Raw genomic sequence first — 27,668 nt, 5'->3', positions numbered from 1 at the left:
GAAGTTATTTTAATCTACATTTCAATGAAGCTGAGATGCAAAAGCAACACATTTATAAAAAGTAAGAAAAGTACACCTACCTCTCCTCACTCTCTCCCAAAGTCTGAGTATATCAAAATGAAGCCAAGAAGCCTCACTATCTATAATTTAGTGCAATTCACTCTAATTTTCTTCCTAAATCATTGAGACACACTCAAGACTCCCTTTGGTCTTGGTCAGCAAAATCCAAAATGCATGAATGATGTGAATAGATAGCCAGAAGCTGACAGCTAGCATATTGAATCCAAAAAGCAAATTGAGAGAGAGAGAAAACAGAAGAGAGAGGTCAAAACAGAAGGGAAGGGGAAAGGGGAATCACTGTCAGCTACATTGTTATTAACCTGCCTTTGTTTTGTGTCAACTTTTTACTTTGTTTTGTTTCAAAACTTAAAAGGCCATGCCTTTTGCTTCAAAGAACTGTTTAGTGTATGATCTCACTGTGATGCCCATAGGAACAAAACACACACAATCCTATTTGCAAGGAAAAAATCATCTAGGGCAGCATGACTCCTCTTCTGCAGCTGGGCAAATGCCTCCATATCCCAGCTCCTAAACCTGGCTGGAACTTTCCTGGGACAGGGGGAGTGAGATGAAAATCGGAGACATCTCCTCCTCCTCCTCATTTGAGGCAGACATCCCCATCTCTCCTTCCCATGTGCAGCCAACAAGACTTCCTGCACAAACTGACACGGAAACAGCTAATTTACTGCTTTGTGTCAGGAATGTAGCCAAGGTTTCGGTCCCCTGTGCCCTGGACTCCCCTCAGCTGGGCTGCTTCATCTCAAAAAGGGTCTTTCCTTCCTCCTGCCCCTCCCCTCCAACACACACTCCTCCTCCTCTTCTGCTTTTGTAACTTATCTCCCTGCAAGCCACTTCCCAACAGGAATTGAAATTAAACAGGCTGCCCATATGCCATGGCTCACTTGTTGTCTGTTCCCCTCACTGCCATCTGGCCTATTTGCTCAGCCAAAGAGAAAAAAAAAATAGTGAAAAAAAAGGGAGAAGAAAAGAAAAGAAAAGAAAAGAAAAGAAAAGAAAAGAAAAGAAAAGAAAAGAAAAGAAAAGAGAAAAGAAAAGAGAAGAAAAGAAAAAGAAAAGAAAAGAAAAGAAAAGAAAAGAAAAAAAGAGAAGAGAAGAGAAGAGAAGAGAAGAGAAGAGAAGAGAAGAGAAGAGAAGAAAGGAAGGAAGGAAGGAAGGAAGGAAGGAAGGAAGGAAGGAAGGAAGGAGTAGAAAGAAACAAGAAATTAAAAGAAAACTAAGGAGCAAGCAAAAGAAAATGAAAGAAAAATGTAAGAGAAAGAACAGAGAAGAAAAGAAAAGAGAAGAAAAGAGAAGAAAAGAGAAGAGAAGAAAAGAGAAGAGAAGAAAAGAAAAGAAAAGAAAAGAAAAGAAAAGAAAAGAAAAGAAAAGAAAAGAAAAAGGGGTGGAGGGGTGGGGGATAAGGAAAAGAAAAAGGATAAATCCAGACACAATGAAGATGATGAGGGAGGTGATGATGCTGTCTCTCGCATCTGCTCCTTGGCCAGGCTCCCAGATAGATCAGTAATGGAGAGCAGTAGAACCAGTGACAATTAACCCAAACATAGTCCTGTTTATTTAACCTGTTCACAGAGATCAGCCCATGTGCTGCTCCCCTGGCAAGGAGGCACCACACTCCAGCAAGGAGATTCCCACTGAGAAAATTCCAGCCAGAGGAGGAAAAGGGAGATCCTCATCTCCTGAACCAGGCTGGCAGGACATGGTGACTGTGATGCCGGGCTAAGATTTTCTTTAACTCTCCAAGTCACCTTATTTTTTTCTACAGTAGCACAGGCTAGAGCAGGGAGAGGTGTGACTGTGAGAGGGGGAAGTAGAACTCGATTTCGATGCACCCTAATTTCCCCAACTCTTGAGCCTTCAAAACCAGAGGAAAAGAAAGAAACAAAGTAGCAATTAAGAAATCAGAATAGAAAAAAAATAAAGTTCTCCTAAAATACACCATTATTTCCACACTGCATCTTTAAAAAAATTTCATCCCTGGAAAGTGAAGGCAGCAGAGATTTTTGTTTTTTTTTTTTTTCTTTTTAAAAAGGCAAAAAGAAAAGAGGCTGGCTCAAGGAACTGCATGGCTCGCCATCACTAAATATTTGTGCCAGGGTGGGAGCAGATCTGTGGGTAACACCGAAGTTATGTTTGTTTTTCGAGCTGAAACGAAAACTTCAAAGTTTTAAAAAAATAGATTAACCTGAAAAATAGTTTTCTAAACCAGACAACTACTAAACCATTTAAACAGCAGAGTGAAAAAGGGAGTAAGAAAACCACTTTTTCAACAGCTTTTACTGACTTTTTTTTTTTTTTTTTTTTTTTTAATTTGCAATGAGAAATTGAATACCTGTGCAGATGGGTGTCAAAAGCCATATGGGTGGCTCCTCTGGAGACAAACCCCATTGAGCCATGAGATGATGATAATTTCCCCTAGAGCTGCATGAGACCATGCAGGGGAAGCCCCTGCAGGGAGAGGCAGCTGGGGAGGAAGAGCAGACCTCCTCTTTCCAGGGGTTGTGCTTGGGCACAGATGCTCCCCAGAAGGAAAGGTGTTGCACAGACTGTTAGGGAAGGAACACTTCCATTAGCCGTGTGCTACATCTGAGTCCTTCCCAAGCACAGAGCAGAGGAGATGATCCTCCAGAAGGCAGTACATTCTGATTCAAGGTTGTGTTTGTCCATTGCAGCCTGACTCAACAAGAGAGCAAAACTGAGCAGACTGAATGTTTTCATGCATGATCACTCCTCTACTTGCAAGCGCTGGCCTACATGAGTGTTGTCTGTCTTAGGATCCCCATTTATCTAAACCTGTGTCTGTACCTGTAGGGAAGCAACATGCAGAATGGGCAAGGTGCTGCCCCAAAGGAAAGGTTGCACTGAGTTTTCCAGCTGTTGGGCTTGTGGTCCTGTATTAATACAGAATCAGAAAATCATAGAATGTTCTGAGTTGGAGGTGACCAACCACGAGGATCATCAAGTCCAACACCTGGCCCTTCACAGGACAACTCCAAGATTCACCCCAAAATTCACACCATGTGCCTGGTACTAGAGAACAGCTCTTTCCCCACCCAAATAGCCCACTTGCAGTCATCAGAAAGAAGGAAGTACTTTGTGAATGCAAAATACTTTTTAACAGTGGAAACAGAAACCAGAAGTTCACCTAAAACCGAAACATGGCAGCATTTCCATCTTTAACACTGCTGCAGTCATCTGCGGCAGGGCCTCCAGATCTGGGAACCAATAAAAGCAGGAACATCCAGGGAGAAGTCCTCTGTGAGGAGACAAATTTCACCACAGGTTTTGGCTGACATCACCATCCCATCCTTGCTCCATTGTTGTAGTTTATGATCTCACCACGAAGCAGCTCTGTGGAGTCATTCCCTCCTCTCTTACTGCAGCCCATCCATTATCCTCTGCCTAATTGCTTCCACAACGCTGCTGCAACAGAGATATTTCCTACAGCTGAACATTTGCATTCCCAAGAGCTGGCACCTGCCAGGTCAGGTTCCTCAGTCTTTAGATTTGATGTTACTACAGCAGGAAGGTGTTCTAGAGAACAGAAAAGTACACAAAGACAGCAGTCAGTCTGATTCCTCCATTTGGATATTCCTTTAAACAAAAAGGGACTTGCTAAAAATTATATTACTTTATTCTACTGGAATAGGGTGTAAGGAAAGGGGAATTGTGCTGACTACAATCTGTCCAATACTGCATTAATTCAGGATTCTCTCAGTAAGGATAACAATGAACTGCAATAAAATCAATGGGAAGGCAGCACAGTATGGAAAACTGGGAAGGGGAGGGTTAGTTTTTCTTGTACTTTTGTTTTGAGATGTGGGAGCTGGGAGCAATCAACACTGAGCTAATGGCATCCAAGCTGACTCCTGAACACTGCATCCCCTTTGGGGTCACACTTTTCCACAAAACCAACCAATTCATGCTGTGAAGGGAATGAGCACACTGGACATTTTGTAGCCTGCAGGGAAAGCCCCAGAATATCTGCTAATGTGCCCACTCACAAGATACCACTTGTGGCAGGTCAAGGAGCAGCAATTATCAACTTTCACCTCTCTAACTGGAGCTTCTGAGCACAAGGCCATCCCAGAAACACATCATTTCACATTTGCACTCCGTATTGAGGTTTCAAAATACTCTGCTCATGTGTGTTGTGATAAGGGAAGATGTTGTCCTCTCATGACTGTACTATTGGTGTAACACTGAGAAATTTTGGGGTTCTTGACTTGCCTTCCCTCTGAGAGGTTTTTGTATTTTGAAAATCACTTTCACTGTCTCTGATTCCTTCCCTTCTCCCACGTTTAATTACAAGAGATCTTTTCATTATAGAAAGGCCTGGGAGTAGTTTTTCAAGCCAGTAGTAGGATCCTCTCTAATCTACCATACCTGAGGTGTTCAACTGTGACTCCTTGATTTATAAAACAGAACCTAACACCTTCAAAACTCTCCCATCCAAATAATGGATTAATACAGGTGTATGGAACCTATCTAGACCTGGATAATTCACTTCCAGCAGCTACAAGACCTCCAGTAGTGAAAATTAAAGGGACTATGTTTGCCCATCTTGGCCTCACAAGGACCAAAGGACAATTGTCACCTTTAAAGAGAAGCTTCCTCAGTGCCATATCATGCCTAAACATGAAGGGCAGAAGGGGCAACACCCTCAGGGACTATTTCTGTGACAAGTTGCCACTCTTTGGCCAAGGAAGCCCAACCACATCCTCAGTATGAAGAATCAAAGGTATGAGAGAAGTCTGAAGCCTCTCTGGTGACCAGTGGCAGGACACAAGAGAATCTAATGAAGTCATGTCAGGGAGGTTTACGTTGGATATCAGGAAAAGGTTCTTCCCCCAGAGGGTGGTTGGGCACTGGAACAGGCTCCCAGGGAATGGTCACAGAGCCAGCCTGGCAGAGTTCAAGAAGCATTTGGACCACACTCTCAGGCACATGGTGTGATTTTTGGGGATGTCTTGCACAGGGCCAGGAGCTGGACTCGATGATCCTTGCGGATCCTTTCCATTTCGGGATATTCTATAATTCTATGAAGACCTGAGTCTCTCTATCCTGGCAGTCTCACATCTCCCTGCCATGAAGCCTATGGGTGTTGGTGCAAGGCTGCCAGGCTTGTCTTAGCTAGTGGTTCTTATCAGATTCTCACCTTTAGGGGTGCTTTGAGGCCATCTGCCACCCCCAGCTTCCCACATCAGCTGCTTCAGCATCCGTGTTGGAAGTTCAAATAAACCCCCACATCTCTGAGTCACAGTGGGCCACAAATCCACTGCGTAAGCCTGGACCCAAGCCTACGCCTTTCTGGTACTGCAAGAGCTGGATCTAAAACTACAGGAAACAGAATGGTAACATGCAAATCAGTGGCAAGCATGGGGAGATAGCCAGCTGCTGGCCAGGCAGCCTACTCTGCCTCAAAGGAGACAAAACACAACCAAAACCCCCTTAATTCCCAGCAGAGGCTGGGGACGGCCCGGGCAGAGAAGCAGGGCCAGGGCAGAGTGCTGGCAGACACGGTTCCAGCCTCCTCCCTGGCCTGCGTGGAGCTTCAAAGGCCTAAATCAAAGCAGCAGGAGGAACGCAAATGCTTAGGAATCTTCAGTTTGGACTTGTTTTAACAACGGTGTCAGTTAATATATAAATAAATAAATAAATAAATAGATGCCCAATGACCTCTCTTATCTAGCCAAATCTGGCCAAAAAAAGCATGTTTGTTTTCATTTAAACTCCCAAAAGGCAATGTAGGGTTTTCTGAGAGGGCCTGAAGTCCAAAAAACCACTCAGATTTCTCTGCATTTTCATTTTTTGAGAGAAAAATTATGATTTTGGGGAAGGCAAGGACTGCTTTATTTTCATTTGAAGTCTGAGGGAGACCTGTCCAACCAAACCTATCAAACTTATCAGCTCCCACCCATGTTACTTCACCATCTTTCTAGCATTTCATGTTCACTTTCACCCAAGCTTGGTTGTATTATTTTCTGGAGGGGTTACAAGCAAAATCAGTGGGAGAAGGATGAAGTACATTTGTAATTCCTAAAATATTCCAAACAAGCAAAGTGTCCTGTAGGAAGCATGGATGATCTGAGCTTCTATTCTGGTTGTAAAATGTTACAACAACAGGGCAAACAACTGAACAATGACATCAAGATATCGATAGCCCTTACTGCAAAATACCATCCCTCCCTTTAGCCCCACATGTTAGGAACTGCATTGCTTTGAACTGTTATTACCCATTCCTCCCACCCAATCCTCTGTAAAGATAAAAATCAAGGTCTGGGCTGCTGAGTCAGATTGCAAACACCCAAACAAGACATTTACTCAGACACAGTTGTTTTTGGTCCCTGCTTCACTGAAACTCTGTGTTTTCGGGCTTGTAGGAGGCTCCTTTAACTTCTTTCAGAGAAATAAGTTGCTGAGAACTAGAAGCCACACACAGGGAGGGGAAAAAAAAAACAAAACAACCAAAAAACCAAGAAATAAATTTATTTTGTGACCAAGGCAAGGCAAATTTCTAAACTTCTGGTCAGAAACTAGTTCTTGATATAAAATCCTGAGCAACTCAGTAGACAATCCTGGAGAAATATTATGGTCAGGTAGATGAAACACTAGCCTGGAAATTTTGAAATATAAGCTTTTTGGAACAGCAATGCCATATATGAACAACCTGGCAGTTCAGGTTACAGCTGTGAGCCTCAGTTTCCCCTGAAAACTGATAACCAAAGTGGTCAGGCTCTCCCCATGAAAAAAAACACAAGCCAAACCAAACAAATAAAAATAAAACCCTCTATTTTAAGAGGCTTGTATTATGTGGATTATTTAAGAAATTAGAACTTTTGAGGTGTCCAGACTCATCAATCCCCTGAGAGAAGCTCTTCTCTTTTTTGTTACATGAAAAAGTACAATTTCCCACTGTGGGGTGAGCTCAGCCTTCGGGTCAAAACAGCTGAAGACACCCCGGCAAAGTTTAGATTTTCCATTTCTCTTGGGCTTCTTCAAGTCTCCTTTTTCGTTTCAGTTTATATTTCCTGTCTTGCTGCCCTTTCATTTTTAGGGTTTCAGATTTAAACAAAAAACCAAAAGCAGCGCTGACTCAAGATCTTTTTTGTGTTTCTCTCATTTTGACTAGAAACCAGAACAGACCAAATAAAATGAATGATATCACTCTGGGGTTCAAAGTGCTTTGTAGATCTAACTCTTTTCTCACAGAGGATGGCATGTGCTGTCATATCCGTTATTTGAAGGGAGGGAGATCAAAACAGAGGAAGTTTAACTTTCATTTTAAGCACAAACCCCATGTTTCCAATTCCTTAGCTTGCATGCTGGATACACCTGGGCTTTGAGGTCCAAAACTTTTTGGAATCTGAACCCCAAACCTTCATGCAAACATGATGCAGCACATGTGCTGAAAATAGTAATGATTAAATAAAACCAAATCTCCCTTGCTCAACATGGAAGGGATAAAGTTCCCTTTTGAAGGTGAACAGGGGTTTGTAGCTGAGAACCATGGTCCTTGCTGCAGGACACTGCTCTGTTACAGGACATAGTTTTGTGTTGGTCTCAGATCCACTGGCCTCTCAACATCCCCAAAACAAGTAAACAATGACAAGGTTTTAACTGAATTTGATTGACTTCTCTTGCTTGGTTTTTTTTTCTGGCAGGGCTACAAATGAAGGATCAGCTCTTTAGAGACTGCAGCTAAAGCTGTTAAAGCTCCCTTGCTCCCTGCACTGAGGAGTGCAGAGGATGAGTGCTCACATCTTTCTCCTAATTTCAGCACCTGGGAATTATTTCCCTTATCCTGCAATTTTGACCTCTTTTCCTTTCAGTGCCACTTGCAGTCAGAAAGCAAAAATCCAGTCCCAGGGGAATATATGGGATGTTTTACATCCCAGGACAACACTTCAACACTTTGTTTTGGGACTGCAAAAGGAGGCAAGACAATCACCTGCTTGAGTGAGCTCTTTGGACGAGGCAAACAAGTGTCATTTTGTTCTCCCTTGTGCAACCCAGGCACAGACTGAGGGGGGTAAGGGAAGGTCAAGCCAGACCCATGATTTAAAGGCAGGAGGGTGGTTTGATGACTGAATGAGTCGGGGGCTTCATTTTCAGCTCATGCTGACACAGAGCATTATGCACAGGGAGGCACAAAATCATGGAATCTTTTAGGCTGAAAAATACCTCCAGATCATTGATTCTGACAGTTCCCCCAGAACTGCCAGGGCCACCACTAAACCAAGTCCCCAAGTGTCATATCTACACGGCTTTTAAACCCCTCCAGGCATGGTGATAGAGGGCTTTGGTGAAGAAAAGTTTTAATATTCAATCTAAACCTCCCCTGGCACAGCTTGAGGCCATTTCCTCTCAACCTGTCCCTGTTCCCTGGGAGCAGAGCACGACCCCCCCCAGCTACCCCCTCCTGTCAGGGAGTTATGGAGACACAGAAGGCCCCCCCTTTTCTCCAGGTTGAGCCCCTTTCCCAGCTCCCTCAGCCACTCCTGGTTCCAGTCCCTTCCCATCTCCATTCCCTTCTCTGGACACACTCTCTGTTAGTGCCTCAGTTTACCCACTGTAGGTGGTGACTGTGCTGCTTTCTTCCCATCACAGGCCTCCTGAATCAAGGCAGAAACCTGCAGTGGTGAGCAACCAACACACCATAGCCGTAGGCAGGAAAAGAGTCATCCCTTGCCTTGCTCCAGCAGCCGGAATCATGCCTTTTTCCCCAACCCTGTCAACCGCTTTCCAGGAGTAGCTGTAGTGCAAGGCCAGCAGAATGGAATCCTGGCAGCCCTCAGCATGCCTCACTGGAAGCTGATCCACAAAGCCAGGCAAGCTTTCCTTACTTTTGCTCAACAACAAAGTTTTGGAGCTGCTGATAAGTGCTGAAGCTTTAACCAAGCCCATATTGACTATTAGGGATCTCTTGACTGCCTCTTGGGCATCTTTAAGGAGCACATAAGATTCCAAGAGCCCAAATGCAACACAACTTGCTGGCCACAAACTGGGTACACTCCTGCCAAAACCTTCCTCTGCTGCAGCTATGGCATGCTCCAGAAAACATTTTATAAGTCAGCCTCCCAGCTTTATGACAAGAGCATTTAGAAGGGAATGTAAACTTTGCTGACCCTAATGTTGCTTTTTGGCTCGAGGAGCTGTTTCTTTTTACATCTTTTTTCCCCTACTCCCCAACTCCTTAACTAACACCATATTTCTAAGAAAGAAGGAAATTGTGTTAATTGAAACCTTCTCAGTACATTATCAGCTTTAGAAGGAGCATTTGGGGAAGGGGAAGGCAGAAGACTTAGGGCAGGATTAAATCACCCCTTGAAGGAAGATGTCAGGGTGTGAAAGGCCAGCGAACTGCTCTTGGTCACATCAACCTGGAATTTCTTCCTCACAAGTGCCACCAGTGCTTCCCACCCACACCCAAGAGTAAGCAAGGAATGCCAGAGGGCTGGGCCAAGGCAGAAATCAGTGCAGCCAATCTGTGATGGACCAGACAAACACAATTTCTCTCTCTTCATTTCCACAATGACTGTAATAGCCCTGGCCAGGCACAAGGGCACCATGCATTACACAGACTTGAAACACAGCTGAGTATTACCCATGCTACAAGAGGATAAAACCAAGGGCTGAATAGTTGTTGTGTTTTATAAACACACCATCAAATCTCATTAATCTCCTGTCCAGCAGATGAGAGATGGATCATCACAACATCTGGATCTTTCATGGTAGCACCTCCAAACTACAAGCTAGGCTTGCAGAGAAAGTTTGGACAGGGCTTGGAGCAGACTGGTCTAGTGGAATGTGTCCCTGCCCATAGCAGGGACTTGGAACAAGATGATCTTGAAGGTCCCTTCTAACCCAATCCTTTCTATGATTCAATGAAAACAAGACTTCTGTAGCTGCAAAAACATCAAGAATTGGTCAAATTCTTCTTGTGAGACATGTTAAGTTCAGAGGGGCAGCATTTTGACTCTGCAGTTGCATGGGAAAAATGACCAAGCAAAACGTAAACCTCAGGCTCCAGGGATTTCCACAAGCATAATCACAAAGCTTTTGGAAACAGGTTTAGTGGGAACAGTGCTTTTACTGAAGTCCTCCCATCCTTCCCTCCCTGGCTGGCTGACTTTCCCTGTCTCGATCTGCAGCCTGCCTGAATACCACCCAAAATATTTTCTCAATTAGAGGAGAAAACAGGAATTTGCCACTTGTCTGCCTCTATTCTGCTGCCTGTCAGCATTCAGCAAATATTTCAATCGTAGCCCTTTGCATGCTGCTAGCCCTGCTCATTTAACCTTTGGCCCTCCCCTAGGCTAATCCATCGGCCTTTACCTTCAAACCTTTACAGCCCAGGGCTGACCGCAGGATGGGCTGGCAGAGAGGGGATGATGAAAGGGGTGTTGTGAATGATAAATTATGCCAGATTTCATTGCAGTTTAGGGAGGGTGAGCAGAGAGGATGGCAATTTCTGACTGTGCTCCTCAAAGAATTCAACAGCCAGCAGCTGGGATTTGCGCTTCCACATCTGGGTGACGGTGAGGAAAATTAACAATTTTAAAAAAAGAAAAGGAAGGAAAGCCTCTGTCATCTCAGCTCTCCTTCATGTGGCTGGCAGCATCCTGAGGCAGGTACCTAATTGCCCGTGGAGCCTTTGCTCTGCTGCCTCACCCGCTCTCCTCCCTGTCTCACATGTTGCTGAGATTAGTAGCTAACAGTTCCGCTGTCAAAAGCGCATGTGATGAAAATAATGCCCAGAGTGCTCCCTGTCAGCCTCAGAAATGCCTACTCAGATCTGATGGTAGGGGACCCCAAAACCTCTGCTCACCTGGCCTTCCGCTCAGCCGAGCATCCACTGCGGCTCTCCAGGGGCTGTGCCCAGCCGCCCGCTCTATGAGAAATTGCTGACCCTTCCATCACATGGACTCTTTAATTGTTCACATCGGTATTTTGTTTCTCTCTACTGTAGACAGTTTGCTGTCAGTTATCTGTCCTTCATATGTAATTAATTGTGCTGTCTCCCGGCTCATTAGAAACAAGCCCCTCTCTTCCCCTTCCCCCTCTCCCCTGGCCAAGTCACAGTGTGCATTATTTAGGTTAAATCATGTTTAAATAACTACATAAACAGTAGGTCGAGTTTGCCTTTTGTCTAGGCTGAGACTGTTGCTTGGCTCCTTTCTCAAAGTGCCAGACCAGGAAAGCCCTTATCCCTGGAAGCACTTGAAGGGAAATCCTCACTGGGCAGAGCAGCCGTGCCACCCCAGGAGCAAGGGAAGGTCCTCTGAGCAGAAGGCTCGTCCAGTCAGTAACAAGAAGGAGTTGCCAAACTTTAATAAGTCAGGCATAAAAGTCAGCATTGCAGAGCAAAAATCCTGCCAGGAGGATGTTCATCATCTAGCAAGAGATAACCGTGAGAGGAAGGTGAAGGCTGGTTTGGTTTGTTTTATTTTTACTCCAGCAGAGCTTATTCCAGCTAGCAAAATGCACCTCAAGAGACTTCACTTCACACATAATGGGTCACCCGTTACCACCTTACAACTACAGCACTGAAACTCAGGTGCTGCAATGCACATGAAAGACTTCTGAGCATTCATTCAATTAGGAGCAAAATGAGAGACTCTGAAGTGGGTTCCCTCAGTGCACCAGTTACAAAAAAAAAAAAAAAAGATTGAGGATGTGGGTATACAGGTTCAATCAATCTAAAAACCAAGATGAATCATCACCTTGAACTCAAACACAGTCTGCACTGAACTGTCTTTTACTGTTACAGTAGTAAAAGTGAAACCTGTAAAGTTCATTTGCTTATTTTACTGGGCCAAAGCTTTATGTCCTTGTAAACCATTTTCCTGTGCCAAAGTACTGGTAATATCATCTGATGTAAAGATTTGAGGATTTAAATATCTGCTTCTATCTGGGAATAACCACTGACAGAATGAGCATGAGAAAGCTTGTTTCCTCGAGATTTCCAGCTTAGCCTAGGAGATTTAATCATCTGGAGGAGCTTCGGGTGAATCACCTGAACTTTTGGATGCCGACTGCAGCCAAGACCTCCCATCCTCCTTGTGTGTGCACATCCTCGCTGATAGACCTGGGCCAGCCAAGTGCTTTAACTGATTGGACCAGGCTCAGCTTTGCTGGATTGCCTGCACAAAGGTTGTGAAGGGCTTCTGCGAAGACTTCCACATGAAAAGCTCTGCAGACGTTCCCAGCAGTGTTATGCGAAGATAAATTACTACTCAGGGAAGATGTTTATACCAGTAATGTGAGAGACAATGAAGTTCTCTCTTCCTATCACAATCTGGGCACTGATGATGGCAGAACAAAAGCCTTTTGGGCTGCTGGAGACTAACGAATCCCACCAGTGACATGGGAAGACCACCACGAAGAGCCAGGGACTAGTTCAGTTTTCCAGTCTATCTGCAGATGGTCCTCTCCTCCACAAGGGCTTAGAAAGGATGGGTGCCCCTAAAGTTGTTTTATCAAAGACCTTTAATCTAAACTTGCTGCCTGGGCTTATTACAGCTGCTGGTCTGCCAGGGAAATGTGCTTCTGTGAAGCTGAACCCCACAAAATGGCAGTCTGGCTTCCCAGCTCGCTCTCCTAACTCTGCATGTACTGCTTTAGGAGACAGTCCACCCACCGCTTTGTCTGATTTTAGACAGACAAAAATATAAACTAGCCACAGCTTGGTTCATCAGAAACACACCCAGCTTTTAGGTGTTGCTGTATGATTAATAATATATGCCTTAAAAAAATAAAAATGTTCTCAAGAAGGAAAGGGGAAAGGAAGGAAGAAAGAAAAACATACACGAGTGGGGGAAGGGGGAAAAAGGACAACAATCTGAGACTTTCAATGGGAATGTCCAAAAATAACACAAACAGGATCTCCCTGCCATCTGCTTCGATCCTCTCTGAATGGCTTTCAAAGCAAAAAGCCTTGCCAAAACCTGACAAACAAAGCACTGAGCATCAGTTTTAATGGAATACCAATACTGTGTTCCCCCTTCCCCCCTTTTTGCTTCATAGACACACACCTTCCACACCCTTCCAGTTGCCAAATAAATGACACTATGCAAAAAAATTTGCTTCGCTTACGAATCTGAATAAACAAGAAATAATTTTGCAAGTGGTCCCATATATCTCTGCTTCTCTGCTTACAATGGACACTAATAAGATTTGCCATAACTAATTCATTCTTTCACACCATTACCCTATTCTTTAACTAAAAAAAGAAAAAAAAATTACATTCTGCATATCCCATGTGCATTTTTCTGCAACTTTCACACAGTTGAAACAAGGGTTTCAATGGCAAAGCCCAACCTTCACAGCGCAGACATTTTCAACTTAGTTTAGGCCTTTCAGTGAGGCTTAAATGTGAGTTTTACTTCAGCCTAAAAATGAATAGAAGAATGTTTGTCACTTGTTTTGCTTGATTTCCCATTCTCATTTAAAAAAGAGATGTATAATATGATGGGAAATGGGAAGGCATAGGAGAGCTGCTGTCTTAACACCAAAGGCAGTGTGTGAGTGCACACAAAGCAGAAAACATTGACTCCAAAGACAGTGTGCTAGCACATATAAAACAGAAACAAAATTCATTAGCTGAAAAACCCAGCAACTCTCCTATGCTTCCTTTCAGCCCAGCTAAGCAGACCAAACTTCTTTTCCTTTTTTTTTCTTTTTTTTCCCCTCGGTTGGTTTTTTGTTTGTTTGTTTTTTGTTTGTTTGTTTTTTGTTACTGGTTGGGGTTGTTCCAAGATTCGCATCTCGCCTGGCAAACTTAAGAAGCTTAAAGCCACGCTTCTTTGTTGCACTTTGTTCCCTCTGCTATCGGGATATTTTTATGTACCAGGAGCACACCTTCGCCAGCGCCAATCAACCTTTCTTTTGCTTTTCTTTCTCAAAAAACATCTGAGGCCTAAATTACTTGAACAAACAAAGGAGATTTCCCTCCCTCTCTCCCCTGCTGCCACCTCCCCCCTCAGTGCTGGGTCTGCCCCTCCTCCTCCGGCACACAAATGGCCTCACACCAGACGGGATGGAGGGAGGGCTCCCAATTACACCTCTTTATTAACGAGGGGCCACGGCGGGGAAGGCACTGCAGCAGCGTGGGGTACAGACTGTGGCTGCTGGCTCCTTCCTGTCACCCAAACCAGGGAGCAGAGGTCACGAGTAATCTGCTGGGAAGGAGCCCGAGCGAGAGAGCTTTGGCCCACCTGCCAGCCCCTGCCATGGTGGGTGGGCATTGCTGGTCTGGCCCCACCAGCATGTCTGGGAAAGGGTGGCAGGAAAAGCCTGCAAAGACCACTGCTGCTTCTTGCAGCCTGTGGATGGGGAGATCTGGGGCGTGGTGGGAGAATGACTGATCCACCAAGCCATGGGGTGGGAGCAGGGGTCCTTGCTGCAGCTGGGGCAGTGAATGGTGGGATGGCTTCTCCAGTGGCCCCGGGTGAGACACCTCTGTCTGCTTCAATTTTCTGCTTGGAAACCTTAGGAAAGAGCTGAAATTCTGTGTTCTTTTGTAGTAGTCAGACATGACATGGTCTAAGTTGTCTCTGCCTGTGGTAAGGGTTTCCAACCTGAATCATTCTATGATCTATAAGAGTTACAGGGCACAACCTTCAATTTTCTGTAAGTACCATCCATCATCTAAGTCCTTTTTGCCTTTGTGGTGATTCATTTTCTTGTTCTACTAGGAAAGAGGAAGGTGTTTCTTGATGGTCAAAATCAAAACCCTTTCCTTTTCTCTTATTTCAGCCTCAGGCCACCTTTTGCATTCACCCATCAATGCTGTGGTGTCACACCTGATGGTAAACTTTCTGAGCCCCTTGGGCCTCTTATTTACCCATCAGACCCTCTCCAGCACTGCCTGCATGGCTGTTTCCATCTGGCAGAGCCCAAATCCTCCTTTCTCCTTACCTCACTGTTTAAATTCCTCTCCCACTGGGCTGCTGGCTTTTCCTCAGGAACAAAGCACAGGCCCCGTGAGCAAACACTTCTACCCATCTGTGTCCAACAGCTATGACAAAAACATCTCCCCTTATTCCTAAAGGTCCCCACAATTTTTCCCCAGACCTCATAATATGCTTGTCCTTTCTGACTCCCACCCTACTCTCAAAACTATATTTGGTCACTGTGTCCAGTCTTTAGGCTTATTTATTTACAGACCTTCACGCTACCTGTGGTTCTTGTTGAGTCTCTTTGGTGTCAACCTGCATCTGTTTTCACACAAGTGGCAAGTCTGTGGACAGGCAGTCAAGATGCACAGAGAAAAGGGGGCTATAAGGGAAGCATAAAACATTGCTATTTTTTCTAACCAGGGATTAACACATGGTTTTTAAACAAGAGGACTCCCTTCCCAGCTGACAGCAGCAGCTGCAGCTTCTGACTTGCTCACAGAGTGGCAGGGAATCGAATCAAAGAGAAAAGAAGACAGAGGACAACCCTTCCTTGGGGAGTAGGAAACACAATGCAAGCTATTCTAAAATCCCTGAAAATACTGGCTTGGTTTTAGGTCAGGCTCTCCTTCCTCCTTCTGTCCTGAGTACCCCCACCCCCTCACACACACCCCACTCAACAAAGGGAAATTGGTATTTTTCAAAATTCTTCTGAAAGCCAAGCTGGCAGATGGTTCTTTCCATGCTGGGGAGGAACAAAAAGAAAAACCTGCCAGGATACACATCACTGAGACGTGACAAAGATGGGCATGGTGGCTGGCCTTTGACCCAGGGATTTCATAGGCCTATTAAACCATGTGGCCAAGATGGACTGAGTCGACTCCTATCTCCAGCATGCAGCTGCTGTACCCCATGGGCTCGTGCTAAGTATATTAGATTAAGTCAGGCCAGATAGACTGAAAAGAGACAGGATTTCCATCTCCTACCTTTTCAACACCTTAGGACAATCCTCATCTAAGCATGTGGTAGTGAAATTCAGTGGCCACATTAAGGTATAGATAGTAAAAGGCTTATTTAGACAGTAATTTGCAACAGTCCTACTTTACCAAAGTCTTTCATATATATCAGTGATATGAACTCCTGCAAATGCAGAAAGCCAAGAGCAAATCACTGCCAGCCCTTCTATCAAACTTGAAAGCCTCAAGTTGAGCATCTGGCTGTCTACCACAAGCTGCCCTGCTTTTTCTTAAAAACATCCTCTAGATAACATGAACAGCCAAATTCCCACTCTCTTTGAGTGCACGGCAAGCAGAGCCCAGACCTCCACGTCCCAAGGACCCAAGTTGGTTCCAAGGACGAAGCATGGCTTGGTTATGAACCACAGCTGCCAACCAAGCCACAGGGAGCAGCGAGGGATGTGCTGCCCTCCTGCAGGGCCGCCCTGTGCTTCACAGATTCCCAGCGCTGGCAGCTGGCAGTCGCTGTCCCCAGTGACTAATAGCAGCTCCTGCCCACACCCAGAGCTGATGACCTCAGGACAAATCAGTCGCTCCCCATCACCCTCTCCCCATTTCCTCCTGAGGTGGCTGTGCTGTTGTCACAGAAAGAAATAGGCTTTCCCACCCCCTCACTTTGAATCAGGAATATAATTACAAGTGATGCAATGGAATTAAGACCAGAGAGAGAAAATGCTGGAGGGAATTTGTCCTGCTGATTACATAAATTATTGAAGAAAAGTATCCCATGGAAAGAAAGAGGCTGTCTTTGGGAAGAGAACTTCACCAGCTTGTGTGCTGGTAGACACAATGTCAGAAAATGGACAGGACAAATTAATTATCCCTGTCTAACCTGCACACAAGAAGGGATATAAGAAGTAGAATACCTTATCAATCCAACAGCATCAGTTCCCAGTGGAAGATGCAATAAAGAAGTGCCTTCAAGCTCCCTGTTAATACAAATTAGGCAGGTGACTAATGTAGGGACTACCCCTGCAGCTGAATAGACTTTGGTGGGAGGCAGAAGTGAGGGCTGGTCAAGACCCTGTTAGTGTTGCTGCTCCACAGTGGAAAAAAATATCTGCCTCTGGTCTACTTTTCTTAGTCTTAAGGGTGACCTTTCATCAAATTACCCACCTGGGAATACAGCAGATAAAATTTTGGTGAAGATACTGAGGCACAATGTTCTACTGAGGAGCAGGGGAGACTACTGATAAAAGTCTATTTAGCAATCCCAGTGTAAGCTCTACCTCGGAGGTATGAGGAAACTGTTTCCTTCACATCCTCCTGGGAAATGTTTGCCAGCCACGTTACAGAAGTGCCTTCTCACAGAAGCACCAGCTGGGGAACCAGTGACTCACCCTGCAGTGAGGTGAGGGTGTGATCGTGGTGACACACTGAAGTCCAGTGCTTGGCCGTCTCCTTGTCAGAGTCCTCAGCACGGGGAGAGGGGGGCCATGTCCTCTGGCTCCTTTGCTTGTGCCACCACATTCCTTCCAAAAGTGAGAGCATTGGGCAAGTCAAAATTACCCACGGATCCCCTCAGGGCTGATTCTCATCTTTCAGCCATGTGGAAGGAGAGCAGCTCACATGAAGTTAAGATGCTGCGAAGCACTGAAATTCCTCAATGAACCACCCAAGTTTATAGTGGTAGGGTTTTTGTAACACCCAATGTCAATAAAAAGATACCATCTCTCTCTGCAAACCTTGCCACCCAGGTGAGAGAGAGCCATGAGAAACTGATGAGCAGATAATGAGTACTCCAGTAGATATCCCTCATTCAACTCTTACCACATTTTAGGGTTTACAGACCAGAAGGGATTATTAAGGGCATCTAGGTCAACCAATTGCATGCTGGCCCCAAAACTCCACTCCCTCATTTCTGCATCCAGCCCTAGCTCCTCCCTGAGATAAGTTTTAAATGAGTAGGGAAGATGCAGACAGCTTACCATTTTGAAACAAATCAACCTGTTTAAATGACAGCTAGAAGAGGACTGGTTTCCAGAAGGGGTCTGCACTCAGTCCTTGGAGATCAGGCCACCCCTGGGAGATTCAGCAGTGCCATGGTTAAGCAACCACAGCTCAGTGAAAAAGGTCTGAGTGTTAACCTGGCCTGTGACAGGTTCCTTGAGTGAGTCACTTAAGCTCATTGCTCTACTTCACATTCTGTACTAAGAGACAAGATGGTTCCACTTATCCTCTTCTCTATGGAACTTGTGAAAGGCTTGCAGGACAACAGGCTCTCCTGATGCTTTCCTTTGTACAGGACCTGCCAACAGCAATCATGGATGCACAACAGCAGCATGGGGCGGCACCTTAAAACCCCACTTAGTTCTGCAAACACAGCTGTGGTTGACCATCTATCTTGAATGACCATGTCCTCATGTTCAGCAAACCAGTCTTGGCCACAATCCAAGCCACATCTCAGATGTACAGCCTGATTTTCAACCTGTAGTAGGACACCTTAGCCCTCATGCTGTTCCTTTCACTGTGCTCACAGCTCCAGGAAGAAAGAAAAATAATAACAAGATGTTTGGCCTGATACTACTCTGCCCACTCTGGAGAAGAGGAGTTTGTTGTCCGTCCTACTTGGAGGCAGTGTAATGCTACTGGTGCATGCACCATGGCTTGAGAATCCCTTTCCTTATAGCAACCACCTGCAGCTCAGAGTCCAAACATAACCACAATGCAGAAATAGCACTTTATGTCCTGAAATGAAGAAGACAACAGCCGCTGGCCTAACTCACGTTAGAGGTCATGGCAAGAAATGGAAAATAATGCTCTTATGAAAACACAGCTAACTGAACTAGTCCTCGAGGGTCACATCTCAAATGGAATCATTTTAAGGTTGAAGAGTTGGAAAAGTCTCAGAGTTAAAGAACAAAACAATGAATGTTTATACTGGATATTTTTAGACCAGTTTCCTAAGGAAACAAGGCTAACATGGTGACACTGTGTTTGTGTGTATGTGAATGCACATACAAAGTCCTTGCCTGCCTGCACAGTCCTCTCTCCTCAAAAGTTTTTGTATATTTTGTCCAGTTTTGATCAAGTGTGATGCAAAACCAAAATATTTGTGATATAATATTCTAACAAGTTTTGCTCAAACTGTTCTCTGGTGAGAAGAAAGGGAACCTTGAGGGGGTCCCAAAAAGGGTTTGGCTGGAAAGTTCATTCATCTCTAGACACCAGAGAAGTCACATAGGAAAGTGGCCAGAAACCAATTGTCACAAGCCTCCATTCTCTTAGAAAAATCAAAAAAAAAAAGACAAGCCGAGGGCACCAGGTAAAACCAGAGTTTCCATTCAAATGGACTAAGATGGGTCTGTTACTCAGTCCCACTGGCTGGGCAGGAGAATGGGACCAGCAAGAATCCCATCTAGGAATGAAGCATGTAAAGAGTTAGACCTGACCTGAGGGGGCTAGCTGGGTGTGTTGTGTGTGTGTATATTGGTGTGAAAAAAGGAATTGAAGATGAAAAGTCTGTAGGCAAACCAGAAGGTATCTGTGGTCAGACATGCCTGGAAAGGGAGGAAGGGAAGCGCTGCAGGCTAAAGCTGATGCTGGAAGAACAACAACGTGTACATGAAGGACTGACACCCCAAAACCTCTGCAAATGAAAACACAGCCAGTTTGCAGCCCTGGGTGTACATGCCAACACATCACATCTCCATCTCTGTCAGCCTGGAGGCCACGGTGCTTTCGAAACACCTCACGTGCACTGACTTGGCCAAGGGCTTGCACCCTCTCCTGCAGCAGTTTGGTGATGGGGCTGAGGACCTCCACCTGGATCCCCAGCTTCCGGCACCTGTCCCAGTTTCTTCCTTGCAGCATCTCCTCAATCCCAACACCAGGTCTGTGGATATTTTGTCATGGTTTGAAGAGAAAGACACAGCACAAGTAAACAAGAAAATGTCACAGAGGGCCATCGAAACTCAGCTGTGGGAGGGAGAGCCTGCTGCAAAACAAAACCTGTCCTCAACACAGACAGCCTCCCCAAGCCCTGGTCATATGGCAGCTAATCAAGTACACCAAGTCTTCCTGGTCTGGCACACTGTGTTCAGCAGAAAAAGCCTGCTTACATTTCCTCAGCCCATCCCTTCACTGCCAGATGTTTACTTCTTGAAGACACACTTGACTACATGCAAAAAAAAAAGTCACAATTCTTTGGGAGCACACAGACAGTGAGGGATGGGCATCAGCTGGGTCAGGCAGAGCAATGAGCTGGAAAAGACACTCTGCCTTATTCCTCTCATGAGATATCCAGGACGTATTACAAGATGGACATTTCTCCAGCAAGCTTTGAAGGAGAAGGAAGGGTTAAGAGCTGGGATCCAGCCCTCCAGCTCTTCACAGAGAGGCTTTAAACAGCCTTCAGGTGGGACCAGTCTCCTCCAGATGGCTATGTGGGGAATCAAGATGACTCGGCTCCCAGTCTGAGCACCTCAGGTGCCTTCATGGACCAAGACGAACCTAAGTGGTTCTCAGCTCCTAGAAAAACTGGTTTCTTAAGTGAATAAATTCATTTCTTCACAAAAACAAACCAAAAAAACTGCCAAACATTCATTCCTGTTCTCTTTTTGCAGTGAGCCTAAGACACCTGAGGTGGGAGAACACCAAACTGCAGCTGTTTCAATTGTGCCTTCAACAATGTGGTAGAAAGAAAAGCTAGCCTGAAGGAAACCTGGGATGACTATCAAAGAGCTGAGTTTCTGTGGCTTTGCACCCGTAGGCTTTTGTAGAAAGACTGTAAAAATGCCAGGAGCCTCATGCCTGTTGGAGCAGCTCTGCATTGATCTCTCAGCTGCTCGAGAGCCAGTTTCACCTTGGAGGCAGCTGGAAGAACACTCCTCCACTCTGTTGGCACTTCTGGGGCTCTACCACTATACCATGACCTGGGAAGAGGCTGAGGTCTACTCTGCTGGTGTGACCCCCCCCCCCCTGCCACAAGCATCACATAGAGCTGTCTCAAGGCTTTACTAAGAAAAAACAGGGACTAAACCAGCACTGAAACACATCAAGGCTGAAGGGACTGTGGATGTTCCATCCTTGGGGGGGGGAGGGGGGCAGGGAGAAAAAGAAGCTGTAAATCAAACCCTGACACTTCAAGCAGGTACAACTAACACGCAAGTCCCTTTTCCTCGCTAAGCCACAGGGAGCACGCACTTACGCCAACCCCCTGAGCCACATTAGGGATCGCAAGAGGAAGAGCTGACTCAGATGACATCTTGCACAGGGATGCCCTTAGCAAAGAGGGATAAGCATGCACAATGAGCAATTGGATGATCATGCACACAAATCACTGGGGAGATGAGTCCAGCACAGGGGTAATCCAGCAAGAGCTGCAGATGCACACGAGAACCTGGAGGGAAAGTGCAGTGTGCAGCCATCAGTAAAAAGAAGGGGGAAGGAGAGGAGGGGGAGCACTTGTGATCTTCTGGGGAAGAAGGAGGGGTGCAATGACGCCTTTTTGCTGGTCCTAAAATCACGAGCCAGACATAGGTGACAAAAAGGGGTTACCTTTATAAGGATCCATAGGTGCACAGCTCGCCAGGTGGAAGACGCCGAAGATGCACCCACAGAGTAACATGAATACAATTTTTATATGTTCAGCAAATTGGCATATCTGACAAAAATCACCAATTAGAGACATAAGAGGTGAGGTAATTCCCCTCCCATTCAATCCTCTTTGAATTCCCCCCCCCTTTAGATAGGAACTGGACTTTGCTTATGAAAATGTGTCTGGGACAGCTAGTTTCAACCTTGGTTTCCCCAAGAATCTAACCTTGGACCCCCAGCTTGGAACCACTGGGGAATTTATTTCGTCTTTCTGTCTAATAGAGTAGGTGAAGTGCTAGCTATGAATATTATGATAGGCTACAGAGCTACAAATATATGTTTAAAGAATATAGAGAATATATAAAATAAAAAAGGTAAAAATCAATTCGGCATCAGCAGTGGTGAGAACACGTGAATGAGAGAGTCCTCAAGGAAAGGTGAACCACTGCATATGTGGGGCAGTGAAAAGGAAGACTGTGAATTGAATTTCAAGGGGGAAAGTGTTAGAACTGCTTCCTGCAGAGAAATGGCAAACACCTACAGAAACTCAAAGGAAAAAAAAAAAAAAAATTGGAAGAAAATCCAGATAGAGTTTCCTCTGACTACACACAAGGAAGCTTTACTTCCAATTGACTTGCTGCTCTGCTTATCTCTCAGCAATAAAATGCATTCACCCATCCCAAGCTCTCGAAAAACCCTACGAATTACAATACCACTAACTTACATTCTCTGAAGAAGGATGTTATGCATATGATGAAAGCTCCAAAGAACCTTTGTCAGACTATGCTTAAAGAAAGAAGAAGTGGAAAATGAAGTGTTTACAGACATAAGAGAATAGGAAAAAACCCAAAAAACAAATGCAGGGAAGGGACAAAAAAAGGAAACAAAACAGAACCAGAGAAATAACTGTTCATCTGGGACTTGTTAAATGCTACGTGGCAGGCAGGGAATGCTGATAGGTTGCTTCATTGCATTTGGTGCCACACTTTCAGTGTTCTTCCAGACTGATAACATGTTTCCTTATCTGAAGAAAAAAACACCTTTAGTGTTGCTGAGGTGGTTGACTCGAGCAACCCTACTGCAGGTGAGAGAGCAGCTGCTGCAGGGCTTGCCAGCATTCCAGCAGGACATCCTCTAGGCTCCTGGCTTTTTTCTTCCCTCCCTCTCCAATCAGACTAAATGAAATGAGCTATTTGTGGGTTTGGAAGTGGCAACGGTTCAGCCCGCTCCATCCCCAGGTGCCAAAGGGTTGAAATAAGAGAAAACTCTTACAGAACTTTTGTGCACTTTCCAATTGCCACACAAGCAGCCAGAGACGCAGCTCGAGCTATGATTCAACTTCTGAGCAGCCCTGGGAAAAGGGCTAGGAAACTACCCTTACTCTTTTTTTCAAGTAGGGGAAGCCGACGTGAAACTTGGCGTGGTCTGGACTTAAAAGAAACACCAAAAGTTGTTGGGTTGCAGCCAAGCATTCAAGCTAGCAGAGCAGAGGTTCCCAACACTGGTACTCTCTCAGCCCCTGCCTCCCTCCCCTCTCCAGGGCATCAGCAACCGCACCCAGCAAGATCCTCTCCTGAATTCCCTCCCCTCCCATTCAGGATCACATAACATCCCTGGGGCGATTGCTCGCATGGAAAAGCAACATGAGGAAAGTATTTAATGTATGTTTATGTCTTTTAATATAGTGTAGCAGCTGGAATCAAAGGCAAAAACCCCGGGCCTCAGCACATGAGCATCGTGGCTCTCCACAGAGTCCCCTTCTAATTACCGCTGCTCTCTGGACCACAGCTTTAGAAATCAGGCACTAAACCCTACTGCCTAATTAGCAGAGCAGTGTAAAGCTTAAGAACAGGCATATCTTCTTCCTCCCTAAGTGGCCACTGAATAAATGCTATATCCCCAGTTCACAGTCCCTTTTTACATTGCTGGCATTACCAGTCCTTCGTGTACCCACATGCTGTTACTTAAATTGCTTCCATGTTTTCATTACTTGCTCTCTGTGCTGTGTGTATTGAAACTCCTGCAAGAATGCTGAAGTGGTATTTCAAAGCACTGGGGACTGCTGGAGATGTATCTGGAAATATTATGCAACAAGCTAAGGGGATTTTTCAAGTACTGATAGAGTGTGCACTTCCTCAAGGGAAAAATAAATTTGGGTGCTACTCCATGATGTGCAGGACAACCACTCCCATCCACCAGAGGCATTAGAATGGCACTTGCAGCTCAGTCTCTGTGTACTCTCTGCAACCACGAGCAAGGTGGTAAACTCAAATAATGCTCCCGTGTGCAAGGGAAATGTGTATATTGGGCCAAACCCTCCTGGCAAAAATCCATAAAGGACAGCGGACTGATGCCACCTGAAGGTCTGTCCCACTCTTTAAATGTGTTGTTCCCTCCTTCTGCTGCCAGGAGCTGATTTTCTGGAGCTTGTGCTGATTAAACCAACAGGCAATCAGAACAGCCTAATGCTGAAATTTCAAAACCACCAAAACCATTTAAATGTGATAAAACACTTTTTTTTTCCCACAACCCCTACTGCCGCTCTCAATGGTTCTGCAAGTACATGCAGAAGGTTCCTGCATGCTCCTCTTCCCAGGAAAAGGATAGACCAGAGATCTACATCTCCAAGTGAGTTTCAGTTTGCTCTTTCCTCCTAGTTATCTTCCCCCCCAAAAATTTCTGTACCTGCCACAAGATAGACACTGGCCATAGAAGAAATCATTCTGCCAGCACTGGAACTTTTCTTCCACTCAATTTCAGCCTCCCTTGCTGCAGTGGCTTTGATCACCCCTTGATGCGAGGTGCTCACAGCCTGATCCTGGAACCCCCCCAGCCGAGGGGCAGGTGTGCATGAAATCTGCCCCGGCTGCCGGGATGCAGGTTATTCCCCATGCTGGTGATGCAGGCTGTAGGTCTCCAGGCATCACACCCCTCGAGATCACAGCACTGGGGTCTTCCAGACCCCTGCTGGGGACATCTCTGCCACAGCTGCGGCTCAGCAGCTGCCGCGCGGCAGCCGTTGGGTGTTATGCTAATGGTGCACCGGGGCAGCAGCCCTCTCCCCATCTGCTCAGAGCATCCACCTGCTGGGTGGTGAGGTTTTTTTGTTTGTTTTAATGGCCAGATTAGACCAGTGTTGACCCAAAGCGCTCCCAGCCTGAGCTCAGGGTGTGTGTGAACACAGCCCCAGCCTGCTCCGACCTCACAGCACAGGTGCAAGCTGGATGCAGCCGCGTCTGAGCAGTGATCTATTTCTTTCAAACTCCTTATCCTCCTGCAATTAAGGTCATCACCCTGAGCATAACCATGCTACAAGGTGCTTTTTTAGCTATTGTTCACACTGGGTTTGTTTGGTTTTTGTTTAGGGTTTTTTTGCACATAACTTCCTTATGCTTAGCTTTATTTATTCAACCTCTTTGGATGACCACACAGAACACACCTTCCATGCCCATCTGACTGGGTGATAAAGACAAATGAAGGCTCTGATTTCTATTTCAGTCATATTTTCCTCAGTCCATGAACAGTAGGCAGTGGTTTGCAGTTCTTTTTTTCTGTTTACATGGCCAGGGAAGGATTGCTTGTGACACTTTTGCTGTCACTGAGCACAGTCCCATAAAACCGCTGTTTCCCCTGAGACCTCTACAAGCATTCAGGGAGGACAGGAAAGTGGAAATTAGACATTGCTTAGTGCTAAGAAGGCAGCCCATCCTTTTCAGTAGGTGGGAAAATCTCTTCTCAAAGTGTTGTCGGGCCAAACCTCTGCTGTGTTAAAAAGAGCTACTTCTTTCATGCCCATACACTACACCATTTAGAAGATTCTGAGAAAAAAAAATCCCCTTCATTTGGGGAATTTTTGGTTTGTTTTCAAGTTCAGCTTGTAAGAAAAGTACTCTAAGACTGAGTGATGTTAATCTCCCCGGGCTCTGCCTTGAGTCAGTGGGAAATGTCGATGCTTAAAAAAGTGATTTTGAGTTATGAAAATTTTGGTCTAAGTCAGTCTGCTGAGGAGGATTTCTCCAGGAAGAGGTGGTGACAATTAGCCTCCTCAAGACTTCACATTGCCCTTTGAGTACCCATCACATCTGTAAGGTATGGGAGAAGAGGGATCAAAGCTGCATGAAGAGGAAAACCAAACCCTAATCACTGACAGCCTAAATCTGAGATTAATTTCTCCAGGTTTTGGAGACATTTGTGCATCTTTTATCAAGTCTGTGTTCCTGTCTGAACTCATGAAGCCCATGTGCTACTAAGGAGGAAGAGGTGAAGTATTTGTACTGTAACCTGACCAAAACTACTTGGTTAATGCCTAGGACAGAAAATACCACTAACCCAACAATTTGGGTCCCCACCAGCACTGCTTAATACACTCAAACTAAATTTGGTCTGTGTACTAAGTGTAGGCAACACTACAGAAAAATCAAGCCAAGAGCAAATCAAAAGGCTGCTCCTGAAAACAGCTCATACAAAGAAAGGATTTTCTTTCTTTCTTTTCTCATCCTTGAATAAGTGAAAAAATAAAAAAAAAAGTTCAATTTTTACCCAGATTTAAGTACCAAAAATTTCTCTGCAGAAGGCTATTTCAAGAAAATGATATGCATCTGGAAGAAAATGAGACTTATAATGGAAGTATTTTCTGTAGCATAACTATAGCACTACTCACACAATGCTGTAATCAAGAATAATGGAGCCCATCACCCAGAATACAGGAATGAATTCAATTGTTCACCGTGCACATACCTCTATTTTAAAAATGCAGTTGAATGCTTTAACTGCCAAAAGGCTTGAGCATTAGTGCTCAGGCACAAAGCAGTTTAGAAGTGGGCTCCTTCATTTCTCAGTCATGTAATCATTAATCTCAAAACTCAATTACATACAAAAATAGAAGAGGCCTGGTTGAACTTTTGATCTCTTCTGAATTGGCTCATCTGAAGGATAGCTCAAGATCATTCCCAATGCATATGTGGCAGTGCAGGATGGTCCTTGCCCTGCGCTCCTGCAAGGCCAATTCTTGCAAAGGTTATGCCTTGGACACAAATTGTTTGAGGAGATTTTTTTCCTCCTTGCTCCCTCTGCTTCTGGGAGAAACTAGAAATATGTGAAAGAACAGAACCTACCTTCTTTTTGGAGTGTGATCTGTCCTCCTCTTTAGCTGTTTTGCTATTTTTCCCAGTTCTGGAAAGCTTCTGTTCCCCAGACTGCTTGATGGTGATTTTGATCTCAGGAGGGCAAATATAGTTCTCCAAGTTCTTTGGGGGCTTCTTCGCTCTCTTGGTGGTCTGGATCTTTAGTTTTAAACTCCCCTCTGTGAAGTTAGCCTCCTTGATGGAAAACTCCTGCTCCTCCAGGCCATCTCCTGCCACCCATTTCTCACTGTCTGCATTGGAAGTAGAATCCACATCTCTTCCGGAACCGAGCTCATCCTCTTCCTCAGGCTCCAGCCTCTCACTGCTCACTGGGATCCCTTTCCCCGCACCTGATGAAGGCAGCATCGTCTCCCCTGCGCAGCCCGAGACAGGCGAAGGCTTCGTGGAGGTGACAGCAGCTGGCAGAAAGTCTGCCTCACCCCCCCTTTGCCGGGAGCTGCTCAAAGTCTCTCTGGGCTCCATAGCAATACCACAACGTCCTGGAGTTTGGTCGGAGGGAAGGGGAGTACAGGAGGGGATGAGGGGAGCAAGGGCAGATATGATCCCAGGGAGTGAATGGCAACTGTCCACCAAATTCAATGTCCTGGTCACCCAGAGGCTGCAAGATGCTCAGAAGAGACCAAATGTGCCACTGTCAAAAGAAAGGAAAAAATAAAGAGGAAGTTAGCACGTATACACACACACACATATATCAAATGAGTGTGGAGATGACTGAAACAGGGCACAGGGCACACTCAGGCTTCCCCTGCAGCATCTCAAGGGCTTTCCTTGAAGCACAATGGGAACCAAAGCTGACCAGCACTTCCAAGGGCTGGATCTGAAATCACAAAGCAAGGAACAATAGCCATGTGTATTGTTAAATTGATGACAATGAATATATATTTAAAAAACCACATCCAAAGTGTTGTCTAAATGCAAACATCTTCAACTCGACTTATGCAATGAACGAGAGGACAGCCAGCTCTCCACACCCATGAAGCTCCTCATTACCT

The 27,668-nt window shown here is 45.3% G+C and overlaps 1 protein-coding gene across 1 annotated transcript in view; it reads right to left on the bottom strand.

The window, feature by feature from the left end:
• Positions 1-27,314, bottom strand: part of SETBP1 (SET binding protein 1) — a 251,743-nt gene extending 224,429 nt beyond the window's left edge. Inside the window, 1 exon segment of the mRNA XM_008637718.2 lies at positions 26,647-27,314. Within this exon segment, the coding sequence (XP_008635940.1) occupies positions 26,647-27,138 (492 nt within the window). The 5' untranslated portion in view covers positions 27,139-27,314.
• Between the last annotated feature and the right edge of the window lie 354 nt (positions 27,315-27,668).

The sequence above is a fragment of the Corvus brachyrhynchos genome, unplaced genomic scaffold, assembly GCF_000691975.1.
Source record: "Corvus brachyrhynchos isolate BGI_N302 unplaced genomic scaffold, ASM69197v1 scaffold907, whole genome shotgun sequence".
Lineage (NCBI taxonomy): Eukaryota > Metazoa > Chordata > Aves > Passeriformes > Corvidae > Corvus > Corvus brachyrhynchos.
This window is presented reverse-complemented; position numbering and strand designations above follow the sequence as displayed.